The sequence below is a fragment of the Streptopelia decaocto genome (genome assembly GCF_964273445.1).
Source record: "Streptopelia decaocto genome assembly, chromosome: 3".
Lineage (NCBI taxonomy): Eukaryota > Metazoa > Chordata > Aves > Columbiformes > Columbidae > Streptopelia > Streptopelia decaocto.
The window spans coordinates 104,758,025-104,779,388 of NC_138656.1; the positions used below are offsets into that span (position 1 = coordinate 104,758,025).

At 43.1% G+C, this 21,364-nt stretch overlaps 1 protein-coding gene across 1 annotated transcript in view; it reads right to left on the minus strand.

The window, feature by feature from the left end:
- The window catches only part of ADAM17 (ADAM metallopeptidase domain 17), a 35,915-nt gene extending 15,197 nt beyond the window's left edge, over positions 1-20,718 (minus strand). Inside the window, exons 1-7 of the mRNA XM_082047908.1 lie at positions 20,440-20,718; positions 8,126-8,258; positions 6,539-6,672; positions 5,598-5,686; positions 3,532-3,700; positions 2,670-2,800; positions 834-923 (exon numbers count right to left, since the gene is read on the minus strand). Coding sequence (XP_081904034.1) covers positions 834-923; positions 2,670-2,800; positions 3,532-3,700; positions 5,598-5,686; positions 6,539-6,672; positions 8,126-8,258; positions 20,440-20,536 — 843 coding nt within the window. The 5' untranslated portion in view covers positions 20,537-20,718. The remainder of the gene's footprint in view (positions 1-833; positions 924-2,669; positions 2,801-3,531; positions 3,701-5,597; positions 5,687-6,538; positions 6,673-8,125; positions 8,259-20,439) is intronic.
- Positions 20,719-21,364: the final 646 nt, after the last annotated feature.

The following is a 21,364-nucleotide window of genomic DNA, read 5'->3' on the forward strand; positions in this document are numbered from 1 at the left end:
TACCAAAAAAGACTACCCAAACACAACCAGGATTTACTCCTTGTATAGACAACACCAAACCATTTCAGAGTTCTAGCTAACCAAAACATATTTTAAAGGATTGTTACTTTTCCAGTAACCTAGAACTAGTGCATCGTGTCCTCTGCCCTCCCTGCCCAAATAATCCTCTGTCCTTGTTCCTGCAGACCTTTTTCCAGGAAAGGGCCTCTAGCTTGTACCATGAGACCCTGTGCTCCACATCATAGCTCTTGCAGTACTCCAAGCCAAAGGATTCCTCTTCCTTTTAATGACCTTTCCTGGATTCTGTGCACTAACTTTGAGGAGCCACCATATAAATTGTAGTCACTGCACCTCCTGTGGTCACCCTATACCCATCTCTACACTATCATGACATTGTGATGTCTAAGGGGAGTTATTAAAGCTTTTCGGGCAGGATTTGTGCTTTTTCATCTGTGTTCGGGGTCCACTCAGGCTTTGTAAGCTAAGCACCAGTCATAGACACACACATTAAATATGTGTGTAACAGTATGTCTGAGAGAAACAAGAATTGCTCACATTCTGGAAAAAACACCTTTAAATTGAAGCTTAATATAGAAAGATTCTTCCTGCAAACTCCCATCTCAAAAGCTGCAATGAACTGAAAATGGGCACACTGTGTCAAATCATTACCACCACCTCTGGAAAGATGCTATTTCACCATGCTCCTGGTTAGAGTTAATAATGTGGGATTTGATTATTTTAGCTCTAATCCAGACAAATAATCAGAAACCCTAACATACAAAACATGTTCTTATCCTTTAAATTAAAAATGCTTTGCATAGTTCAGCAAATACCTGCTCTATCTGTATGCCGTACCCATTGAAGGCTCCATTGTCCCAGGAAGTATTTCGGTAGATGTCATCTACTCTGTCTATCAATTCAATCTATGTAGAAACAAAAATAAGCTATTTAGTTCCGAGCTTTCATGTAATTAAGTTCAAGACACTCAGAGAAGCTGCAACATACTTATCTAGGAACATTCACTTCAAATTAAAACTGAACCTCACATAACATAACAGACGTACTCACCGATCCAAAAACAACAGCATGTGGATCCAAAGAGAGTTATCAAATATCTCTGAAAATTTTCCGTCATAAAAAAGCAGTACAAACTTTCCCATTTATCACTTTCATTTGTGTAGTAGAAGAATGGTAATATTAAGAACAAGACATTTTGGGAAATGCTTTGTTCATACACTAGTTTTCCAGGTTCCTTTGAGGGGAAGGGCAGAGGAGGGAGTTGTGTTTACTGACGCTTAACTAGCTTAACTGACCCCTGAGCCTGCTTCCCTTTTGCAGCCAAAACCCTATTATTTTCCTCATTATGGTTCACCCACAAGGTTCCAGAGTGTCTCTCTTCAGTGCTCACTATCAACACCTCCCTTTTCAAGCTGTTCTCATCTTCTTAAAAATCACCTTCTGCTAAATATAAACCATCAAACTTGCTCACAATGGGAAGTAACATTCAGAACCCCTGGGTAGTAGTTTATGCTTTAGTTTTCCAGCCACTGTGCTGTTTACAGTACACATCTGCCCAGGAAACACAAGGGTAGGTGAGCCTGGAAGAGTCATGTGTCACACGCAGAGATAAGAGCATCTCTGCTAATGCAGGAATTGAGGCTCTGTTACCTGGGGAGTGTAAACATTTCTGGGGACAGAAAGGTCAAAAAGCCAAAAGCAGAAGGGAGTGATTGGCATGTCAAAGATTCAGGCTCAGAAAAAGACTCTTGATAAACAACAGGCCTCCAAAATCAGTTTCATCTGGTTTTATCTTGAATCTCCAAACCTACAGTCTCCACTGCTGCTTAAAGGCTGTGGGCAGGTGTTTTATTTCACAAAAACTTGTCAGGTAGAGAATCCCATTGTACTGGTTTTGGCTTGTAATCAGTACATGTTATAGAGCCCTGCTTTCCTGAGGATGGCTGAACACCTGCCTGCTCATGGGAAGCAGGGAATTAATTCCTTATTTTGCTTTACCTATTAAGCTGTTTTCACCTCAACCCGTGAGCTGTCTCACCTTTACCCTCCTGATTCTCTCCTCCAGCCCACCGGGGAGGAGTGGGCGAGTGGCTGTGTGGGGCTGAGCTGCCTGCCAGAGTTAACCGCAACACCCATGTACAACCAAACAAATTGTTTACAGCGCCTGCTTCAATTTTATTGTTCTGGACAGAGAATCCTGGAAGAATTTGGGGAAAACAAACAAACAAACCAACCCCACACAAACCCAAAACGCTATACAAGTTGTTTTTGCTTCTCACATGAGCTTTAAAAATGCTTGAACTTTAAAGATGCTTGGATCATTTGGAGTAGAATTCAAAATCCAGGAGATTCTAAAGCTCTGACTGAAAGAAACAAATTTCTTAGGCAGAAAATAGCACAGCCACAAGAAGTGCATGAAGGGAAGGGACTGGTTTATAAATGAAACTTGAAGACTACCTAACTACAGTATCACCATTAGAAAAATATTTTTAAAGCATGATTTAACACTTCTCCAGGTTAAAAGCATACACAACCATGAAGTGAATACATATACTGTAGAAAAGTAGTATAATCTGTTGTTTTAAGTACTGAATCACTCTTTTTTTTACTCCATTTACTCCAGTAAATTATAACAGAGTACATTTACTTACCAAATAGTTTATAGTAGTACTTTCTTCCCCACGGCCCATATACTTGAAAAAACGATGATCTGCCACTACCAACATCTTGCACGTGTTTTTGGAGTTCTCTGTAACGGCTCTTTTCTTCCGATGGACGCTTGCTAATGTGAACATTTTAAATATAATTAAATACACATTCCGTAAAACTGCCACTGCTGTGTTTATTATCCTTATTTAAAACACGAACATGAGTTTAGTTGAATTTTTGGGGGGAGAATGGAGATGTTTAGTTTTGGGGGTCTGTTGTTGTATTTTTTTATGGTAACTATTCTTAAATTTTGTCTTCATAATGGTCCTCAAACTTATTGTAAAGAAAGGAACCTATAGTAGCAAAATTGAGTTATTCAACAGTTATTCAAGTTCAGAGAAGGGCAATGAAGCTGATAAAGGGTCTGGAGCACAAGTCTTATGAGGAGCAGCTGAAGGAACTTGGAGCTGTTTAGCCTGGAGAAAAGAAGGTTGAGGGGAGACCTTATTGCTGCCTACAGCTACCTGAAAGGAGGTTGTAGCATGGAGGGGGTTGGTCTCTTCTCCCAAGTAGCAAGTGATAGAATGAGAGGAAATGGCCTCAAGTTTTGCCAGGGAAGGTTCAGACTGGATATTAGGAAAAAACTATTCACAGAAAGGGTTGAGCATTGGAACAGGCTGCCCAGGGAAGTGGCAGAGTCACCATCCCTGGAGATGTTTAAAAGATATGTAGATAAAGTTCTCAGGGACATGGTTTAATGCCAGTGTTGGGTTAACTGTTGGACTCAATGACCTTGAGGGTCTCTTCCAACCAAAATTATTCATTTCAAATATGCTGCTCTCCCAAAGTACAGACAACACTCACCTTCATTTTGTGTCCTCTCTTCCAGTCCTTTTGGCAACAGTTCTTCTTCGTTCAGCTTTAAATAACCACACACTTTGGGGGACTGCAATCTTGAGACATCTTTAATATCTTCAGATCTGTAGACTAGTAGTCTTTCATCTTGCACATCATCTACAAATCTCCACAGTGGCTGACAGCACAAGAACAGAAATGCAATTAGATAGGAACACAGTGAATGCGAAGACCTAAGTCTATATAAGTAAAAAATTATATTTATTACCACCAAATCTCCAGTTTTATGTGTACACACACACAAATACCTTAGACCACAATAATTTCACCCACAGCAATACTGATACAACACCCCTGAGAAAGCCAACTGATTTCAACTCTTTCATGCTGCACAGATATCCAAAAAACTAAAATAATCTCAACAGAGCAGCAGCCGCCACCTGACAAGGCTGTAGAAGAGACAAAATTTTTCTTCCTTTCCAGACCACGAGCAAGGGGAGGAAGCACCTCAGGCTTCTCCACTCCCTCCGTAACAGTCTGAAGACAGGCACAGCCAGGGAGGAGATGCTTAGGCGATGCTAACAAATGCACAGGAGCTGGCAGGTAACACACGATATCTAAGTGCACAGCAGAATGCAGTCTTCACAGCAGAAGGCAGGCTCTTCAACATGCAACAGCTACACAAGTCACTTATAAGCATGAAAATTTCTCCAAAAGCAAAGAAAACAAGAAAACCACGAAGTCACACAGTTTTCCAAATTCCCATAGAAGATGCATACTGATGATATTTTTTTTTTTAACCAACGCTATTATTTAGCGTACTGTGCTTTTTGTTCATGCCAAAAAGGCCCTGCAATGCAAAGGCTGTGCTGGCCCTGCAGCCCTGTGTCTACACTGGGAAATTAAGGGCACATGTTCCGTGTCCTAGGTCAAGGCGTAAGGAACCAGGGGTTTATATGAAGGTCCACAGCCTTTCTGAACATTGCAAGAGGACCGTGAAAGCAAAGGAAGGCAATGACCGAGAGGCTTTGGCCGCGCTGCCTTTTGGGAATGGTCTACGGCACACACGGTCTCTGTCTGCACACGGGCATTATCTGATCCAGGGCTGGTGTGGGGCCAAAGCTGACGCTGGGATGCCAACAGCTCAGCAGTGTGGGCAAGCTGGAGCCTCCGAGCCACTGCCCGTCCTTCTTTAGCTGTACAGACACAGTCAGTGAGGAGCTAAGGGGCTGGCAGCCTGGGGAACTGAGATGTGCTTACATTGCTTCAGACCACAAACACAAAAATGCTTTAAACCACAACCAAGTGGCTACTATCTGCTCTTAAGGCAAAACACAAGCACCGCAGTTTGGGTATTCCAACCACATTTTCATACTTTACCATGACTGGATTTCTCCAGTTTACCCATAATTCTGCATATTCTTGGGTTTGAAGACAATTGCAATATCCATATAACACTCAGCTGTAATTACTATTATTCAGCTATTCTAATACAGCTTGTGTCTGGGAATATACTGCACTGAACAACTCATTAGGATAGTCTCTAATTATATACTTGCTGAATATTTCTTTTAAACCAATAGTTAAGATAACACAAGCAATGAAAACAGTGAAAAACAGAAACAAGGAAGCAGAGAAAAATACCAGATTTTGAAATAAAGCTCTAAGAATGGGAAAAATTCCAAGACACAGACATAGCCAAAATTTCAGAAAGCTCAACAGACCTCAGCTCTGCTCAGATGGCAGCAGTTTGTTATTCTAGAGGATATGATCAACACTAATTACTAACGTTATACCATTTCTGTTTCTAAAACCCTTGCCTGTTTAAAGCATACCTTCTCCATGATGTATCTAAAACATGCAAATACCAGAGAATGTCATTCGCTAATAAAACTCAACACTTGCGAAAGTCAAATTGGTTTCACATTTCTCTCCCTCCTCCCTACTCACACCAAAACCACCACCACCAAGTCTATTCTGAGCTACAGAGCTGTCAATGTGACTAGCTAGAAAGAGAAATACTCACAGAGAAAAGAGATGATTGTTTGAATATTGCTTTCAACAGCAAAGCGTACCTCTATATTGTATTCTTCTCCATCAGTATTGATTCTTACTGTAAAGTCCTCATTCCCAATATGTGCCACAACCTTGGAATTATGCTCTCCTTTAACATAAGCAAGGAAAAATAAATTAATTCAGCTTTATTTGCATCCACTTCCACAAAGATGCTGTTTGTCTGGGGTCTTTTTAACTGCTTTTAATCTTCAAGCTAGATTACCTTCCTCAGTCCCTAAGAACACTATACTGTCCCGTCCAAAGAAAAAGTGAAATGAACTAGCACTCCCCCCACCTTAACTTCTCAATGGTCATAGTCATCAAGCCTCAGAATTCATTGATGGTTTTGCAGAAGGTGTTGCATTCTAGTGGAAAAGACTTCCACCACATCACAAAGGCTGTGTAAAATTCAGAACAACTTAGCAAAAGCATCAGTGTTGGACTAAAGTGGAGCAAGAGATCCCTTCTTTACAGAAAAGTACTCTGCAAACAACCATCTAAAAGTCTTTTAATACAACAATTTGGGCAATACTGTATCACCACTAACTATAATATCCGAGCTGTGTGTTCTGGGACAAGGAACATTCAAGTCCTACATTCCAGTTGGAATTAAAGCCACCATCATTATTTAAACAACAAAAAAAAACCAAACGTCACAAGCTGCTGCTTGAGTAAATTATACCTTTGTGTTCTGCCAAATTAAACAGAAGAGTCCTATCTTAGAACCTTGGTGCAATAGCTCAAAAAAACCCCAACAGCCTTCAAACCAAAAAAAAAAAAATCCCCCAAAACCCACCACAAGAATTCCACAAAAACAAAACCAGAAAACCCAAGGGGCATGATAATTAAGTGTACTTGTTTATTTGATAAAAATGAGGACAATACACCATTTACTTTGGCCAAGAGACTCGTGCAAAGCTGTGATTTCTCAGCACTGACACACAGTCTAGTCCATACTAACCAACGACATGTCCAGTGAAAAAGTCCTGCCATTGAACACGATACTCCTTTTCCTTGCCTTCACCATCCACAATTAATGCTTGAAATTTTTCTGAAAAGTGTTCAGCAGTTGCAGTTAAGTATAATTTAAAGTGCCTGTAAAAGAATTTACTTACATTTACTTTTAAGCAAAGTATACACATAACAGATACATCCAGCCTCCACTTTATTGATAGTCCAAAATAATTTAGAAGGCATTAATTCTGATAAGCAGGCTACAAAAACATATACTGTGTAATTCATAACTGTAAATATTTTCAGAGTGAAAAATGTTTAACTTAAAAAGTAGAAAATAAACCCCAAAATCCAAAACAGTCACAGTTTGCTCATGATGCACCTTCTCCATTTGCAGTAAAGCAAAACCAGTAACTGGTAACTATTTGACGAAAATCAGACCAAGGAATTTGTTAATCTATTTTAAATTAAATTACCTTAAGGTTCTTATTTTCTGAAATAATACAGTCAGAAGACCATAAACAGACATCTGAACTTTGTAGATTTTTATGATATATCATCACAAAACCTGAAGACTATCCCAAGAAGTAAGTAAAGAACCTTCTCTGGAAGGAGCTCATGTACTCTTGGTTTATGTGGGCTTTGGGTCAAAGATTTTTGCTATGCCACTCTACAATTATTCTGTAATTATCATTGGCAGTATTGCAACCTCACCATAAAGTTAGGGTATATGATGCAGTGCAAAGCAGGGACAGACAGGCATTTGATCCCATTAACCTTTTATATTTGCTACTTACAAATCACCCCCTCCAAACATTTAGGGATTAAAAAAACATGCCCAACAACTTGCATGACAGCTGTAGTTGTGGATGACAGATGGGGAAGGCACATGAGACCACAGCAGACAAAGATGTCAGATGAACAAAATCAGCCTACACTTGTTAATACAAAGCATTATTCTTTCTCACCCTGCTCCCCCATTTCAGATTCACAATTTCAGTACTCAAATACCTGTAAGGCACTTTTTTGACACTCACAATAAAATCCCTACAACCTTCATGCCTGCTCTTTTCTACTTCTCCTTCCTCTTTCACCTGTGCTTCTATTTCCTGTCTGATTAAAAAAAAATATTAAAATAAGTGTTCTATTGAATGGGACATTTACGCTAAGTATGAAAAGGATTAAACCTCCATGAAAAACCTACAGTAAATCTCTTGGGCAACATACCACACACACTCCCCAAACTGAAGGCAGAGATTTTCAAGAACCAGAGGACAGTCAAGAAGTACAACAACGTTGCCAGAAGAGGTGTAAGTGGGATTCAACCCTATCAGTGGAAGTAATCTACATTAAAGTAATGAGCAAAGCAAAAGAAATCTGAAATCACTGCCACTTCAGCAGAGTAATACAATGCAACTTATTTTTCCGTTTCCTCTGAGCCTCTCTGAAGTCATATAACCATGGAGACCACTAACTGAGAAGAACTGGCCAGTCATGACAGGAAACAAGACAAGTATTACTGGGTTTGGAACTGTGCATTATTCATCACAAACTGAAGGAAAACATGCTATTTCGTTGCTTATGATTTAATTACCTCTGCAGGGCTGAAAAACTTAAGAGCCTCTCTACATGCGTCTCTGGCTGGAGGTCCCTCTTCTTCAGTGAGTGTTGCTGGATGCTCGACTGAGAGAGGATGTCATAGTTGGAAAGCATGGACTCAACTGCATCTGGAAGAACAAAAACAAACATTTTAGTTTCAAGAGACTCTCCACCAATACACACACAAAACAGAGCCTCTTAATTCAATGGCAAGACCACAGTTTGCTCTAATTTTAGGGTAACTATTGTACATTTCTGTTAAGGTGCATTTTGTGTAGGCAAGTAGCAATTATAGTGCGAGACGAGGCACGATCTGAGAGATGCAAACAAACAATTTAGTTCACTTCTTATAGCAATTTTTGAGCAACAAACTCATCACTTCTACTGCCACAGCTGTGCAAAGCCAATGCCCTCCCTGGCTGCCCCTGGAAAATAAATGGGGGAGAAAGTCCCCAGTCCTCAGGAGTCAATCACTCTCCTCCTCACCTGCTGGTCTCCATCTGAGTCTGAGAAAGAAAATAATCTAATTTTGGAAACTTCTACCAAATTCACTGCAGAACAGGACTGCATTTATTACCTTTCTGCCCAACAGTAGCCAGAAAACAGATGCCTGTGTAGCATAATCAATTAGAAATAACTGAGGCACCTCATATTAGGCACCTCCGGATATCGTGGTTTCCCAATACCATACCAGTACACAAAACTCCTTTGATTTCCCAACTCAGAACATGAAAACTTGTTCGGAGGAGAGAGAGAAACAGCCTGAACACCTGTGGGGAGCTGCACGCAAATTCAGGTCAATATTCTGCTGATGCTTCCACCATTAACAAGTGCACAATGCCAGCTGCAAGCAGCGTTGGACTCTTGCTGCTAAAGCCTCCTGCTGCTTCGTCGGCATCGCTTTGCCAGGAGCGCCCACCCACACTCCTCCTCTCCAGAGCACCCACCACCCAGCAGCACACCTGACAACCACCTTTGCTACCATGAGTGCTCATCAACTCGTTTACTATTTATAGCCCTAAATAATGGCCCTTATCCCCACCTTCCTTCTCTGCCAGATGTGTTCACTCTTTCCACTGCACCAAATGAGGAGTCAGCTGTGTTTTGTTACAGGAAGCAGAAGTGCTCATCCAGTCATTCTTTATTTAAAAAACAAACAAACAAAACACACCACTCCTTTTTTTACCCCCCATTTCCAGTTGTGCTTCTAAATCAGACAGGATAGCTGCAAAAGTGGGCTTTCACCAGCAAAGACAGCCTTCCACTTCTCCAGAGCCCCTGATCACGACCTTACACCACCCAGCCAAGTAACCTCATGTGTTTTATTGGACTTTTAAGTAAGGAGCACCACTAGTAAGCTGAGTTTTACTGGCTCTTGTGCAACAAGCTGAGACTGCCAACTTGAAATCCAGACTGGTATAGCTCCTGATTTATTTTTTTAAACCTGACACTCAGTACCATCATTTATCCCCAAATACATCCCTCTAAAGCCCAAGAAAGCCCTTAAGAACAGGCATGGTTTGGGCCAAGGCAAGCACCTTGCTTTTTCTTTTGCAAGGGGCTGGGTGGGGAGAAATAACCACCAGCATATATGCACACAGGTGCTTGTGTACGCTGGAGGTGAGGGAGCTGCAGAAGTAAAGATGACCCTCAGAGCCTTCTTGGCCCCGATCAGACCTCCTGGCAAAGTGACGGACGGGTGACAGGGCTGCCTCCTACGGCAGCAGCCACCCAGCAGCGCCCCAGGCTCTCCCTCCCCGGCTGCCGCTCCCTGGCCGTTGAGCAACACGGGAAGGGCTGAACAGTTGCAATTTCCTGATTTCTGTTTACAACCCACAGGTCGAGAGCACCTGCAATCGATTACCATGCGTTTCAGGTGATATGCAAAGGTAAGTTTCTACCAACTTCCATCATGTTGTGGGTTTTTTGCCCCCATTCCGTGCCCAGCTGCTGCACATGGGGCAGTGCATGAATCCTTAGCCTGCTGCATGCTGCAGAGCTGGTTCACTGAGCCACGCAGCAAGCAAACCCCTAAACACCCCCGAAACATCCCTTTTCATTACTTATGGTCTGGTAATGGCCCTCATACAGAAACACCAGAGAGGAAGGTATGGAAAATAAATTCTGAAAAAAGCCCCAACTCATTCCACTGTCTAGTCCTCAACTCTTTTAATTAAACCTGAGATTCTTTCAACACACTCCACTAGAGCAGACCCCTCAATTAAGGTCAATGTTGATATGTGGGATTGCAAACGTTGCTTCATGTGGTATGTGGGCCATGAATCAGGAGAGGTGTGGTACCACCGCTGCGCTGCTTGGGGACTTGCCGACACCAGGACATGTCAAGCACAAGGTCTGCCCGAGAGGCACAACCCAGCTGCAAACATTGCTCCTCCTGCCCCCTTCCACCTCTGCTTGCAAAATACAGCCCAGAACCAGGGGAAGGTCCTGCCAAAGAGCAAGATGCAGCTGCCACTACAGCCAGACAAAATCTCGGTTTCATGGCAAGAAAACTCAAAAGTCTGCTAAAGAAATTAGATATTTTTTTATTTGGTAGGCAAGGAGCACTTCAGAAGTCCTGCTCCACTGCAATGCACACAAACACCCTCCTGGAAATGCCCCACAGAGACATGAGAAGGGTAGCAAGAACAAGACTTACTGAGTTGGTAAAGATGACTAAGATGATTCTGTTAAAGTAACAAATTAAACACAGGACACTCCTAGTTCCTGTAACCCTGAAACAAGAATGCACTTGTTTGTATTTCCTCTTACCCTTCCTAAATTTGTTTGCTTTTAATTTTACTTGAGAAATAACTGAAGACTTAAGACACACTGCTGCTAGACATAAATCCGTGAACTAATTCAGGTATCAGATGGATGTGGAAAAAACATATTGGCAACACTCAAACCAAATTTTTTCTGTAAAATTTACGAACTGAAAAATGAGTCCATAGTCATGGCTTATTGAAAATAAAAGATGAACTGTCATTATTTTAAACAAAATGCAGAACTGTACGGAGTCCAACTGTACAGCAGTCTGTGGATGGGAGCCACAGCAAGCATATACTTGACTAATCTTTGTTCAAGTTTAATAATCTTTCTGGCATTCCTTCCTCATTATCTTCACTACGGTCCAAGACCCATTCCCCATGGGCTTCAAGAGCCAACTCAGCTCTTCCCAAACCATTTTCCTGAATTTCCTTCCCTTCCAGCCCCTCCTAGATTTCTACATTCCTCTCTCTTTTGAGAAGGACACCTTAATTTAATCCTGTTATCCCAAACATTTCTTTATGATCACCAGCCTTCACCTCACTGCACCTTCTCCCCTGAGTGGGGGGACCTCACCAGAACATACACATCTCAGGTAAGAGAAACAGGGAAGGAACATCAGTGACAAAGATGACACCCTAAAGTCCTCAAGAAGAAACCCACAGCAGTGACTTTACTGCTGCCCCCAGCTTTGAACTCACCAATTTCCTCCTTTTCTTCCACCTTGTTTCAAGGCTAAAAGCCTAATGACACTAGACTTGGCAACTTAGAAGACACAGGAAAGTTTCTTATAGAATAAGTAAATGATGGGCCAGTACGCGTTGCAGCTGGCTACTCCAACAGCGAAGAGCTCAAGAACATGGTGGGCAACAGCTTAGCTCACCGAGTTGAAGGCCGCACCATATTTTTTAAAAGAGGAGGCTTCTCTTCAAGTGCTCAGCTACCAATTCAAATACCAAGGGCATCCTTCTCCAACCAGCTCTGCCATCATAAGCAGAACAGTGAATTCCCATGATCTCACATCCAGTCTACTGCCCCAAAAGCAGCAAGGAAATGTGGCAACTCAACCATTTCATAAGCATTCTTTTGAACTGCTTTATTTATAGAAAGGTTAAGCCTATCTAGAAGCATGAAGTTTTAATCTAGAAGATACAAACACAAGATCCAACAATATTTAAAAATATTACTTTCAGGATTTAAAAATGACCACAACAGCATCAGAGGGGTTTACAGGCATCATTGCAGTTATTGCTCCAGCCATCCCAAAGGGAATAAAAGCAGAAATAAATATTCTGTCAGAAGGCACTAGAATGAGATGACAAACATACAGAGTATCACTAGAGGAAGCACGGCAAACAGGCCTGGGGAGGAGTTTTCTGTGTGACTGTTAAATCATCGTCATTGCCAAGTCTGAAAAAGGCCTCCAGCCTGTATAATGTGTGGCACTCATTGATTCTAACCTCAGCGCTGATCACAAGCTGGTTTTCAATGGATATCAAATGCTTCACAAAAGCTTGTGAGCAGCTAACTAATAACCATTTTTCTGATAGAGCTGAGGAGTGACTTAATGGTTGAAGGGCTCCATATACTTCATTGTTATTATTTTTTTAATTATTCTTCAAATTAAGTTCCTCTTCATACATAAAAATATTTTAATTAAAGTAACCAAATATAGTAACTTCAAATATAATTCACAGCCCCAGTCAGAATTTGGACCAGGAAACACAGACTGGAGTCTTTCCAACCTTAACCATGTGAGCAAGTCGCCATCACCCTACATAAAACAGCTGCCCTCATGTTTGTGGTAACAGCCGGATACCAGCTGCGATATTGTGGGATCGTTTGGAGCACCATTCCAGGGAGTGCTAACAGAGAAGGTCAATATATTCATACCTCAATGTATTCCTATCTCAACTGGGCACACAAACGGTCTTCACCAGGCAGGAGGTGCTGCAGCCATGCCCACATGTGCATGGGTACCTTCTCTGAACAGTTTACGCTGCATTTAGGAGACTGTTGATGAAGAGGACACATTGAGAAGATCCATCTGTGGGAAAGCTGTTCCGTAACAGCTCGTAACACGTGCTGTTACATCCTTCTCCAGTACATCTGGTACAGAGTCATTGCCAAAGACGGAAAACTAAGTGAATTGAAACACTTATCCCACGCTAAACAGCCCATGCTTTTAACAGTTTAGATAAATTGTGTTTACTTGTTTCCAGCAAAGAGTGGCTGCTGTTTTGCTTATTGAATATCCGCGAACAGAAGAACTTGTGTGAGAAACACGTTCAAAGCAAGAACTGAATTTATGTCAGCCTGCTTATAAACTGTAGAAGGACAAAGGTTTACACTGTTTAATCACATTTCTAGACAAACCTGTTAGTAAGAATGGCCAGTCACATCAGCATTGCTAAATGTTTTAAAGGGCATGTTTTTGACTCGGTCCCAGCTGCACCAAACTTGCTAAACCACGTGAGAAAACAAGGTGCCCGAATTCAGTTAGTCACAAGGCAGCACAGACAAAGCCTCGGGGTACGGTTACACAGACCTCGCACTGGGAGGTGAGGCAGGCTGCCGATTTACTGTCTACCAGCTACTTCATGATATATTTTTCCTGCAGTTACACAGGGTAAACTACTCTGTACTTACCACATGTTGAGAAGTGCCCAGTGATAGATCACAGTTTTTTCCCTATAGTAAAATAGACATATGTTTCTAGACAGTGCAAATATTTCCTTAAGGGTGCAAATTCTGTCTAACAGAAGCTGTACAGATAATTAAACTGCTCTTTCTGGTAGCTTTACATACAGCTGAATACCCTCAATGGCTACTACATGTTAGTTCACTTTCAACCTTGCAAATTTTCTCCTTCACTAAAACGAAGCTTAAATAGGGACCAGTGAGGAAAAATATTTATTCTGTCAGCCCTACGTTATTTAGTAACTCAGTCTGTTCTATTAGTGAAAGCAGAAAGCACTCTTGAGGAAAAAAAGAATGCAATATCCTGCTCAAATATCAACATTATAAAAAATAAGGAAGCGCCCTGAGTTAATATCCTCACATTCAAAGTGAAACAAGGGCAATACAGTCTCATCTTGAACCAGAACAGCATCATATGACTCAATGCACCAAAAAAAAAAAAAAATCCCCTAAAAATCACATGTCTTCATATATCCTGCAGACAAGATCAGCCAAGTCACAGGATGTAGTCTTCTCTGGAAAGAGATCATCTGTCTGGCTCTCAAAAGCTGTCAGCCTCACTACTGTGCTTGGACACCACACCACAAGATCCTGCTGTGTCACGAAATAATTGAGTGGAGCTGATTCTAGATAGAGACTAATAACTGTCTGGGCTACACTCCTGAGACCAACCCCTTCTCCCCATTCGACTGCATCCCTTCTCCTTGTGGTTATGACTTTGGACTCACTCAGACCACGACCTTCCAAAATTCAAGGCGTGTCACAGGTACTGCGGGGCAGAACTTTCCAATTTCAGTAACAGTCTGAAAGGTGAGAAAGGAAAACAGGGAATGCAAGGGCAACTGTGTTCTTTTTCAACACCTCAGTAATTATGGATCAGCATCGAGTGGGTGGCAGCTACAGGTGCCTCCCTGTGTAACACAGCCCCCTTCCCTTCCACCTCCTAGACCGTGTACCAACCTAGGTTAAAAATGCAAGTACCGGGGAGGAAAAAAATGTACAAATAATTCATATTAAGAGCAGCACAGGAAGACAAGGATGGATACTGAGAAGAGATGCAGGGCACAAGTTACAAACATGGCCTAAAAGCACACAAGCTGCCGTCTGGCAAGCAGTACGGTCACATATACTGCAAGAATAAAAGACATCAGGAAGCCCATCAGAGCCATCGAGAGGGTTGCCTGATATGCGCAAAACAAGCAAGTTGGATTGCAGCAAATGAAATCTGCAGAACAGAACAGCAGAATGTACTGCTCTTTGTTTAAGAAACCTGGTTCTTGGTTAACCTTTTATTACACACAGCAAAGGGCCTTCCTTCGTCAGTCTGGGAAACAGGCAAACTCAGACTCCTGCAGTTTCTAATCAAACTGGGGGGGAGGGAAGGGGAATCAATCTGTTTGTAACAGAAGTTAAATGTAAACTTCTATCTCAGAGATAAATCTCTACTGACTACTAAACGCATAATTAAATCCTGGTGTAACGTTAGAGCGCAACCAGGAGAACTCTGGCTGGGTTTGTTTCCATGCTTGGCCCTTCCCGCCACGGAGCAGAAAACTACACTGGGCTTCTGCATACACACACAGAAATTCCAGAGTAGCAGAAGCACGAAACCGAGATGAGTCACTACTGCTATCAGCAATGAACAGCAGGGGGGAGTTGTCTGTTTTTACAATGAGGGGATAAGAAAATAAATCCACCCCACATCTTGAATGCAAACAAGAATTTTACTCTTTGGCTGCTTTGAGGTCAGACCAAATTGGCACTATTGAAAACCAAACTCACACTGAGCACTTGATTATGTTCCCACTACAAAAATATTGCAATAGTTAAGGGTAATTCTTAATAATTAGAATTTAATCTAGTGTTGACATTCTTCACTTTCTTGACTTTGAGTACTTTTCTCAGGAATTACTTTTACCACTTTGTTGTTGTTGTTGTTAGAAATTGAAACACTGACTGATTCATATGAACAAAAGAGAATAATCCTGAGAAAAATACTTTAAAACCTTGATATTAAGTACCTCCATAGAACAGACCACCAATCCACAACACAAAAATCACACTTATTATTTGCACTCAGTAAGGCCATGTCAACATGAAGTATTTGCTGCTTATATGGAAACAAAATGTACAGAGGACTCTATTACCCAGCTTGTAATACCACCTACGGAAACACCACATCTACAAATTCCTGCAATTATTTTGAAATAATCCTGCAGCATCCCAGGCAGGTGTCACACAATGCTATTAGGCTTTGCATTCTCAGATTCCTCTCCACATGGGACATGGTGAGATATACACTCAACCTTCAGCTTGGAGTCAAAGTGCAAAACCATCTCAATCCAAAATAATAATCTTGCTTCAAAGGATATTAACATGGGATAAGAAACAGTAAGAAAAATTACAGACTACAGTATGAAAATTAGTAATTTGGCCCTTACCTAGGTCTTGCCTTAGCCCAACATATCCTTCAGTCCAGAAGGACAGAGTTCAATCTTGCATAAGGATTTTGTCACTAGTTATCTCACTGCACACTCAACACTGAGCTCAACTTCCAGTCCCTTAACTCTTCGTCAGCCGGTTAAATTCCTGGCTCTATGGACTTCAGGGGCTGTGAAGCACAATGCAAAACTCACTGCAAATGATCTTATGCTGCCCTCTGTACCACTCAGATACCTCAATTCATTCATCAACATTATCATTTGGGTTTCTTTCACTCAAGAACTTTTAAACTATAGTATTTTGATATGCATTGTAGGTTTCTACTAAACCGTTTATAAGGGGTGTGGGGGGGCGAGTGCATCCTCTACAAATGAGTCATTTCTTCAGGCAATGCAGTTTGGTTTGAGGTCTGCCTGGTATCTGAGCAGCGTGGAAGAAAAACAATTCAAGCCCAGGTTACCTGCCTCAGATTTTAGTAGCGCAATATAGCATGTAGGAAAAGAACACCATTCAAATAAGCTCTTCCTATCCTGGGCAGATGATATATCTTATTTCTTTTCGTTCCCTGACTAGCTTGTGATAAAAAGGTCTAATTCAAAACAGATAACAGTGGCGTATAAGTCACATTTTACATATAGACTCTATTGTGGGCAATCCTGGATACATGCGGCTTAGTGGCAGCACCCTACTACTACCGCTGTGCTGTTAAACAGATTCAAGCTGTTATTTAGATATACATATACACATATATATGTGTATATATTCAATAGCACTGACACTGGGTATTTACACTGCTGTTCTTTTCAAGTACATTAAGCCCTGTTATCATTCAGATATGTCTGAGCTCCAAGACAAACAGCATTAATATTTAATAGTTATAAAAGGTTATCTTCAGAGATACACAGCTGAGAATTTTTTTCTAAGTTAACATTAATTTTTCAGAGGAAAAACTATAGTAACAGTCATTGTCTGGACTAACAGAGTCACACTTCTCCCAGAAATTAATCCCTGCTGTCAGTGTTATTAAAAAGAGCATTGTTTCCGGGTCATCTAAAGGCAACAAACTGGGGTTGATGTCATCCCTCACCTTGAGTACAAGAACTACCACCCCGCAGCACACGGGGCAAGTACATGGACAGTCACAGTGTGAACTAGGCCAGGGAGTGGACTCCACAAACAGAAAACACCTGAACGCAGACATTCAACCCCTCGATGGGAAAAAAGAAGCTATTAGCTCCCAGGCAGCTTAGCGCCATGAATGTGCTCACAGGAATGGGGAAGGGATCAGAAAGCTGAGGCTACGATTGTGGCAGTCCCAATTTAGATCAGTTTAGATGCTGGAGCACCACACCCTACGATTACTTCAGCTGAGAAATGTTCTGAAATTATGCACATCACATCTTTTTATCTTCTTATTCTATTCTTCGTCAAATTCTATTTTTCACTGTGTAATCATTTTTTCCTTCCTGAAAAGCTGAACTTTTAGAGAAAGAGGCAAGAAAGTTCTTAATAGAAATCACAAAATGGTAATCCTTGAAACTTCCTTAAAGATACTGCTTGCCAGAAATCTAATTTCAGTTCACAAAACTCAAGCTCTGTGGTTAAACAGAGCTCTCAAAATAGCAAAGTTGAAGTTATTAGAAGGAAAATATGATATTTCAGAAAACCAAGCTGTATGTAAAATGAGGACAACAGAACTCCAACAAAAGCTGAAGATACAACCAGAGTAGGCAAAGATATTTTGAAGAGCAGCTTGTAAAAGGCATAAAGCTAATACTTGAAATAGATTTTATTGTATCAAAAGAAACAACCAAATAATCAGAGGGCTTGTAAAACAAGCAAGCTGCAAAGATGACCCCAAGAATAGATCTTAAAGGTCAGTACCAAAAAGTAAGAAAACAATTGACCTTAACATTCACTGCAGAGACTCAAAAGATCCCTGAAAGCTTCTCTTGACAGGATTAATCTAGAGACCTGCCTCCAGGACTCGAGAAAAATGGGGTTTAGGGCAAGGCAAGGAAATGGGTGGTAAGTCAACAGGTCATGAATGTATTAACCCAATAGCTACAAAGCACTGAAAAAACTAAATTGGTCAACTACTAATTGTGGTGTGCAAGTACAGTGCCACTGGTCTTGCTGCAGGTGGCCTGAAAGGTGGTGAGAGCAGGAGCAGTTTCCATCCCAGGTATCATCGAGGTGCCTAATCAACAACTATGCTCCACGTCCCCACCTGACAAACAAGTAATAATGAGAGTGTGAATTACTAGACCTGTGGCTAAATAAGATACTAGGGACCTAGTGTGTCATCTGTATCAGCATTCTGAAAGAATTAACCGTGTGGATAAATGTAAGACACTCAAGGGAGCACACCTGGATTTTTCAAGCTCCCTCACAAAATGCTTCTATATATATTTAGTTTATTGAATTACAGAACAAAATGTTTGATGAAATTCAGTGTGTGGAAAGACACGAGGAAAATAAATCCTCACAATATCTATGCAAAGTATTTCAGTATAGTTATTACCACGTTAAAAAAAAAAAGTGTAACTATTGAACAACAAAAAAAGGCCAAAAAACTACTCAAAAATAAAACAAAACCAAAAGCATTCATCACTATACATCCATGGTACCTTTGTATCACACACTGCCTTGCAGTCCTTGTCATACATCTCAAATAAATAAAAATCTGATACAAATAGAAAGTGCATAGACAAAAGTAACAAAAGGCCAATAAAGTAATAATTTTTTTCCCATATTAAGAACTATTATATAGACTAGGATTTCCCAAACAAAAAAAGGGGGGGGATTACAGAGACAAATTACATACATCTGTCAGTCACTAAAAGTGTGAACAGAATTAATCATTCTTCCATACTGACCATTTCTGACAACAGAAATTGTCAAAGTTTAGAAATAAAAGAGTTCTTCCTCCATGCAGTATTTAATAAAATCGAAGAGCTCATAGTGGTACAGAGGCCAAGAATACAAAAGCGATCAGATAAAGATTACACAAATTCATAGCAGCTATGTCCTTTAGAAGGCATAAAAATCTGACATCCCAAGGTGCAACCTCTGTTTGAGGAGCTCCCTGACCTGCCTGACACTGAAGGCCCACACTCTGTCTGTTCTGTTTCTGTTACACTTCCATCCACCGCTCAACCCCGTCCTTCCCAGCTTCCTGCAGGCACCGGCTGCTGAGCGCTGCACAACAGCACCACGAGTGCACCTTAGGTGCAGGTGAGCAGGACAGAGGCACAGCCTGGACATCCGTGGGGAAACCTGCTGAGGGAGCTGAGCAAAGAATCGAGACTTGACACAGTTGCCACCAGCCATGGTAACTGCAGACGAGACAGCTGACTGGGTCAGACATGACCATGGCCTCTCATAAGAGCTCCTCTGCCACTTCAATGATATGCTTTTGCTTATCGAACAGAAGTTTGTCACTTCTTCACTCTTAAATAAAAGTTTAGATGCAAAACTTAAGTTTACAGAAGTTAAATAAAGCAACAGTTCTCCTCCATGTTAAGCTTTCTACAAGTCACATTCAGACCCAACAGCTCCAGGCTCTCTCTGCAGTGGTGACTCTCCAGACAGAACTGTGAAGGGAATCCATTTATATGATTATCTTGCCTTAATATAACCCAAACTCCTGTGAGGAAAACTCTTCAGCAGCACTCGAGTGTGAAGACAAAGTGGCCTCCACAACCCCTGCAGAGAGCAACAAGCCCCAAACGCCACCCAGCAGCGGTGCCTTCAGCTGAAGGGGGATCAGCCCCACACCGGGAGGGGTCGGGGCCTCCAGGGTCCCCCGTGGCCCGGGCGCTCCCCAGCGCACACCCACCCACCCAGGGCAGGCCGGGGAGCAGGAGCAGCCTTTGCTCATCGCCACGGGCCGGCCTGCAGGTGGGTGCTCAGCCAGGCCACAGGGGGCTCGGCTCCTTCCCGTGCCCCACACTCCTCTCCTCATCCCCCCACTGCTACCCCTTGGCAGAGGCGGGTGTCCCCCCACATGGATGTGGTCTCTCTCTATCCCCCCCTCAACTCGGCAGTGGTCTCTCCCCATACCCCACACACTACCCCACCAGTACTCCATAGCAGAGGCGGGTGTGCCCCTCTCCCCCCGACCCGCAGCAGTGGTGTCTCCCCAGTTTCCCCCTCCACTACCCCTCAGTACTCTCTCCCTCACCCCACTGTTCCCTTTCGGTAGCTGGGAGCCCCTCTCCTACCCCCGCCCCTCGGCGGTGGTCTCTCCATTCCCCCCCGCCCCTAGGCAGTGGTCTCTCCCCACCCCACCGCTGCCCCTCAGCACAGCCGACCGTGCCCCTTTCCCCTCGCCGCGCAGCAGTGGTCTCTCCCTCAGCCCCCCCCGCGGTGCCGTGGTCCCGCCCTGCCCCTCACCGTAGCGCTGCCGGCGCGGCGGGCGCCCCAGCGCCTCCAGCCCGCTTGGCCCCCACAGCAACACTAGGGCAGGGACCAGCCACAGTCGGAGCCTCATGGTCCGGACGCGGCTCCCTCCTGCACCGTCCGCCCGCTCGTTCACATCCGGTCGAAAAAAACTTGGCGCTCCGCCCGCCCCGCGGCCCCTCGCACCGCGCCGGGCCCGCCGCCCTGCTGGGCCCGCACCCGGAAGCGCGGCGACTGCGCGCGCGGTGCATTGTGGGTGCGGACGGGGCCGCCATGTTGGGCAGCGGGGGCGGGAGGCGAGGCTTGGCCGGGGCCTGGTCCGGCGGGGTGGCCGTGGGGACAGCCCGCCCGCAGGGCGGGCACTGCGGGTGCGCTGTGACGGCAGCGGGCCTTGCGTACAGCATTCCTTCTACCAAAGGCGCTTCTCTCTCGGGGCATCCTCACCGCGGCTCCCTTACAGGTCTCCTGGAGGGGGAACAGGCGGCCCGTCCCCCTGGGAGGGGAGGGGGTTCGTGTCTCCGCAGTCCCTCGTCAGGGTGATACCGGCCGTGGGCGGGTCTCCGCTCTCACATCCTTTCACGCACAGCGGTGTCTCATACATTGTTGTTTGCAACTCGCAGGACATGTCTCCTCTCAGTACACGCGAGTGACTTCAGTAGAAAACGTTACAAGGTTTTGTGCAGTTTTCTTGGCACAATTGGGGATTGTCTGTGGCACCGGCTACAGATAATGAATGATGAGTCCCTGAGTCTCCTGTTCACAAGTAGCGTGCCTTATTGCGATGAGAAGGTGTGCAGGTGTTACCTGTGTTACGGCTGTGCTGTATGACAGTCAGTGTCTTATGAAATCTGCTTGATCTTGTGTCTATTTGCCGGTGCCTCTAGCAAAGATGGTTGCAAATGGTGTACTCAGCAAAAAT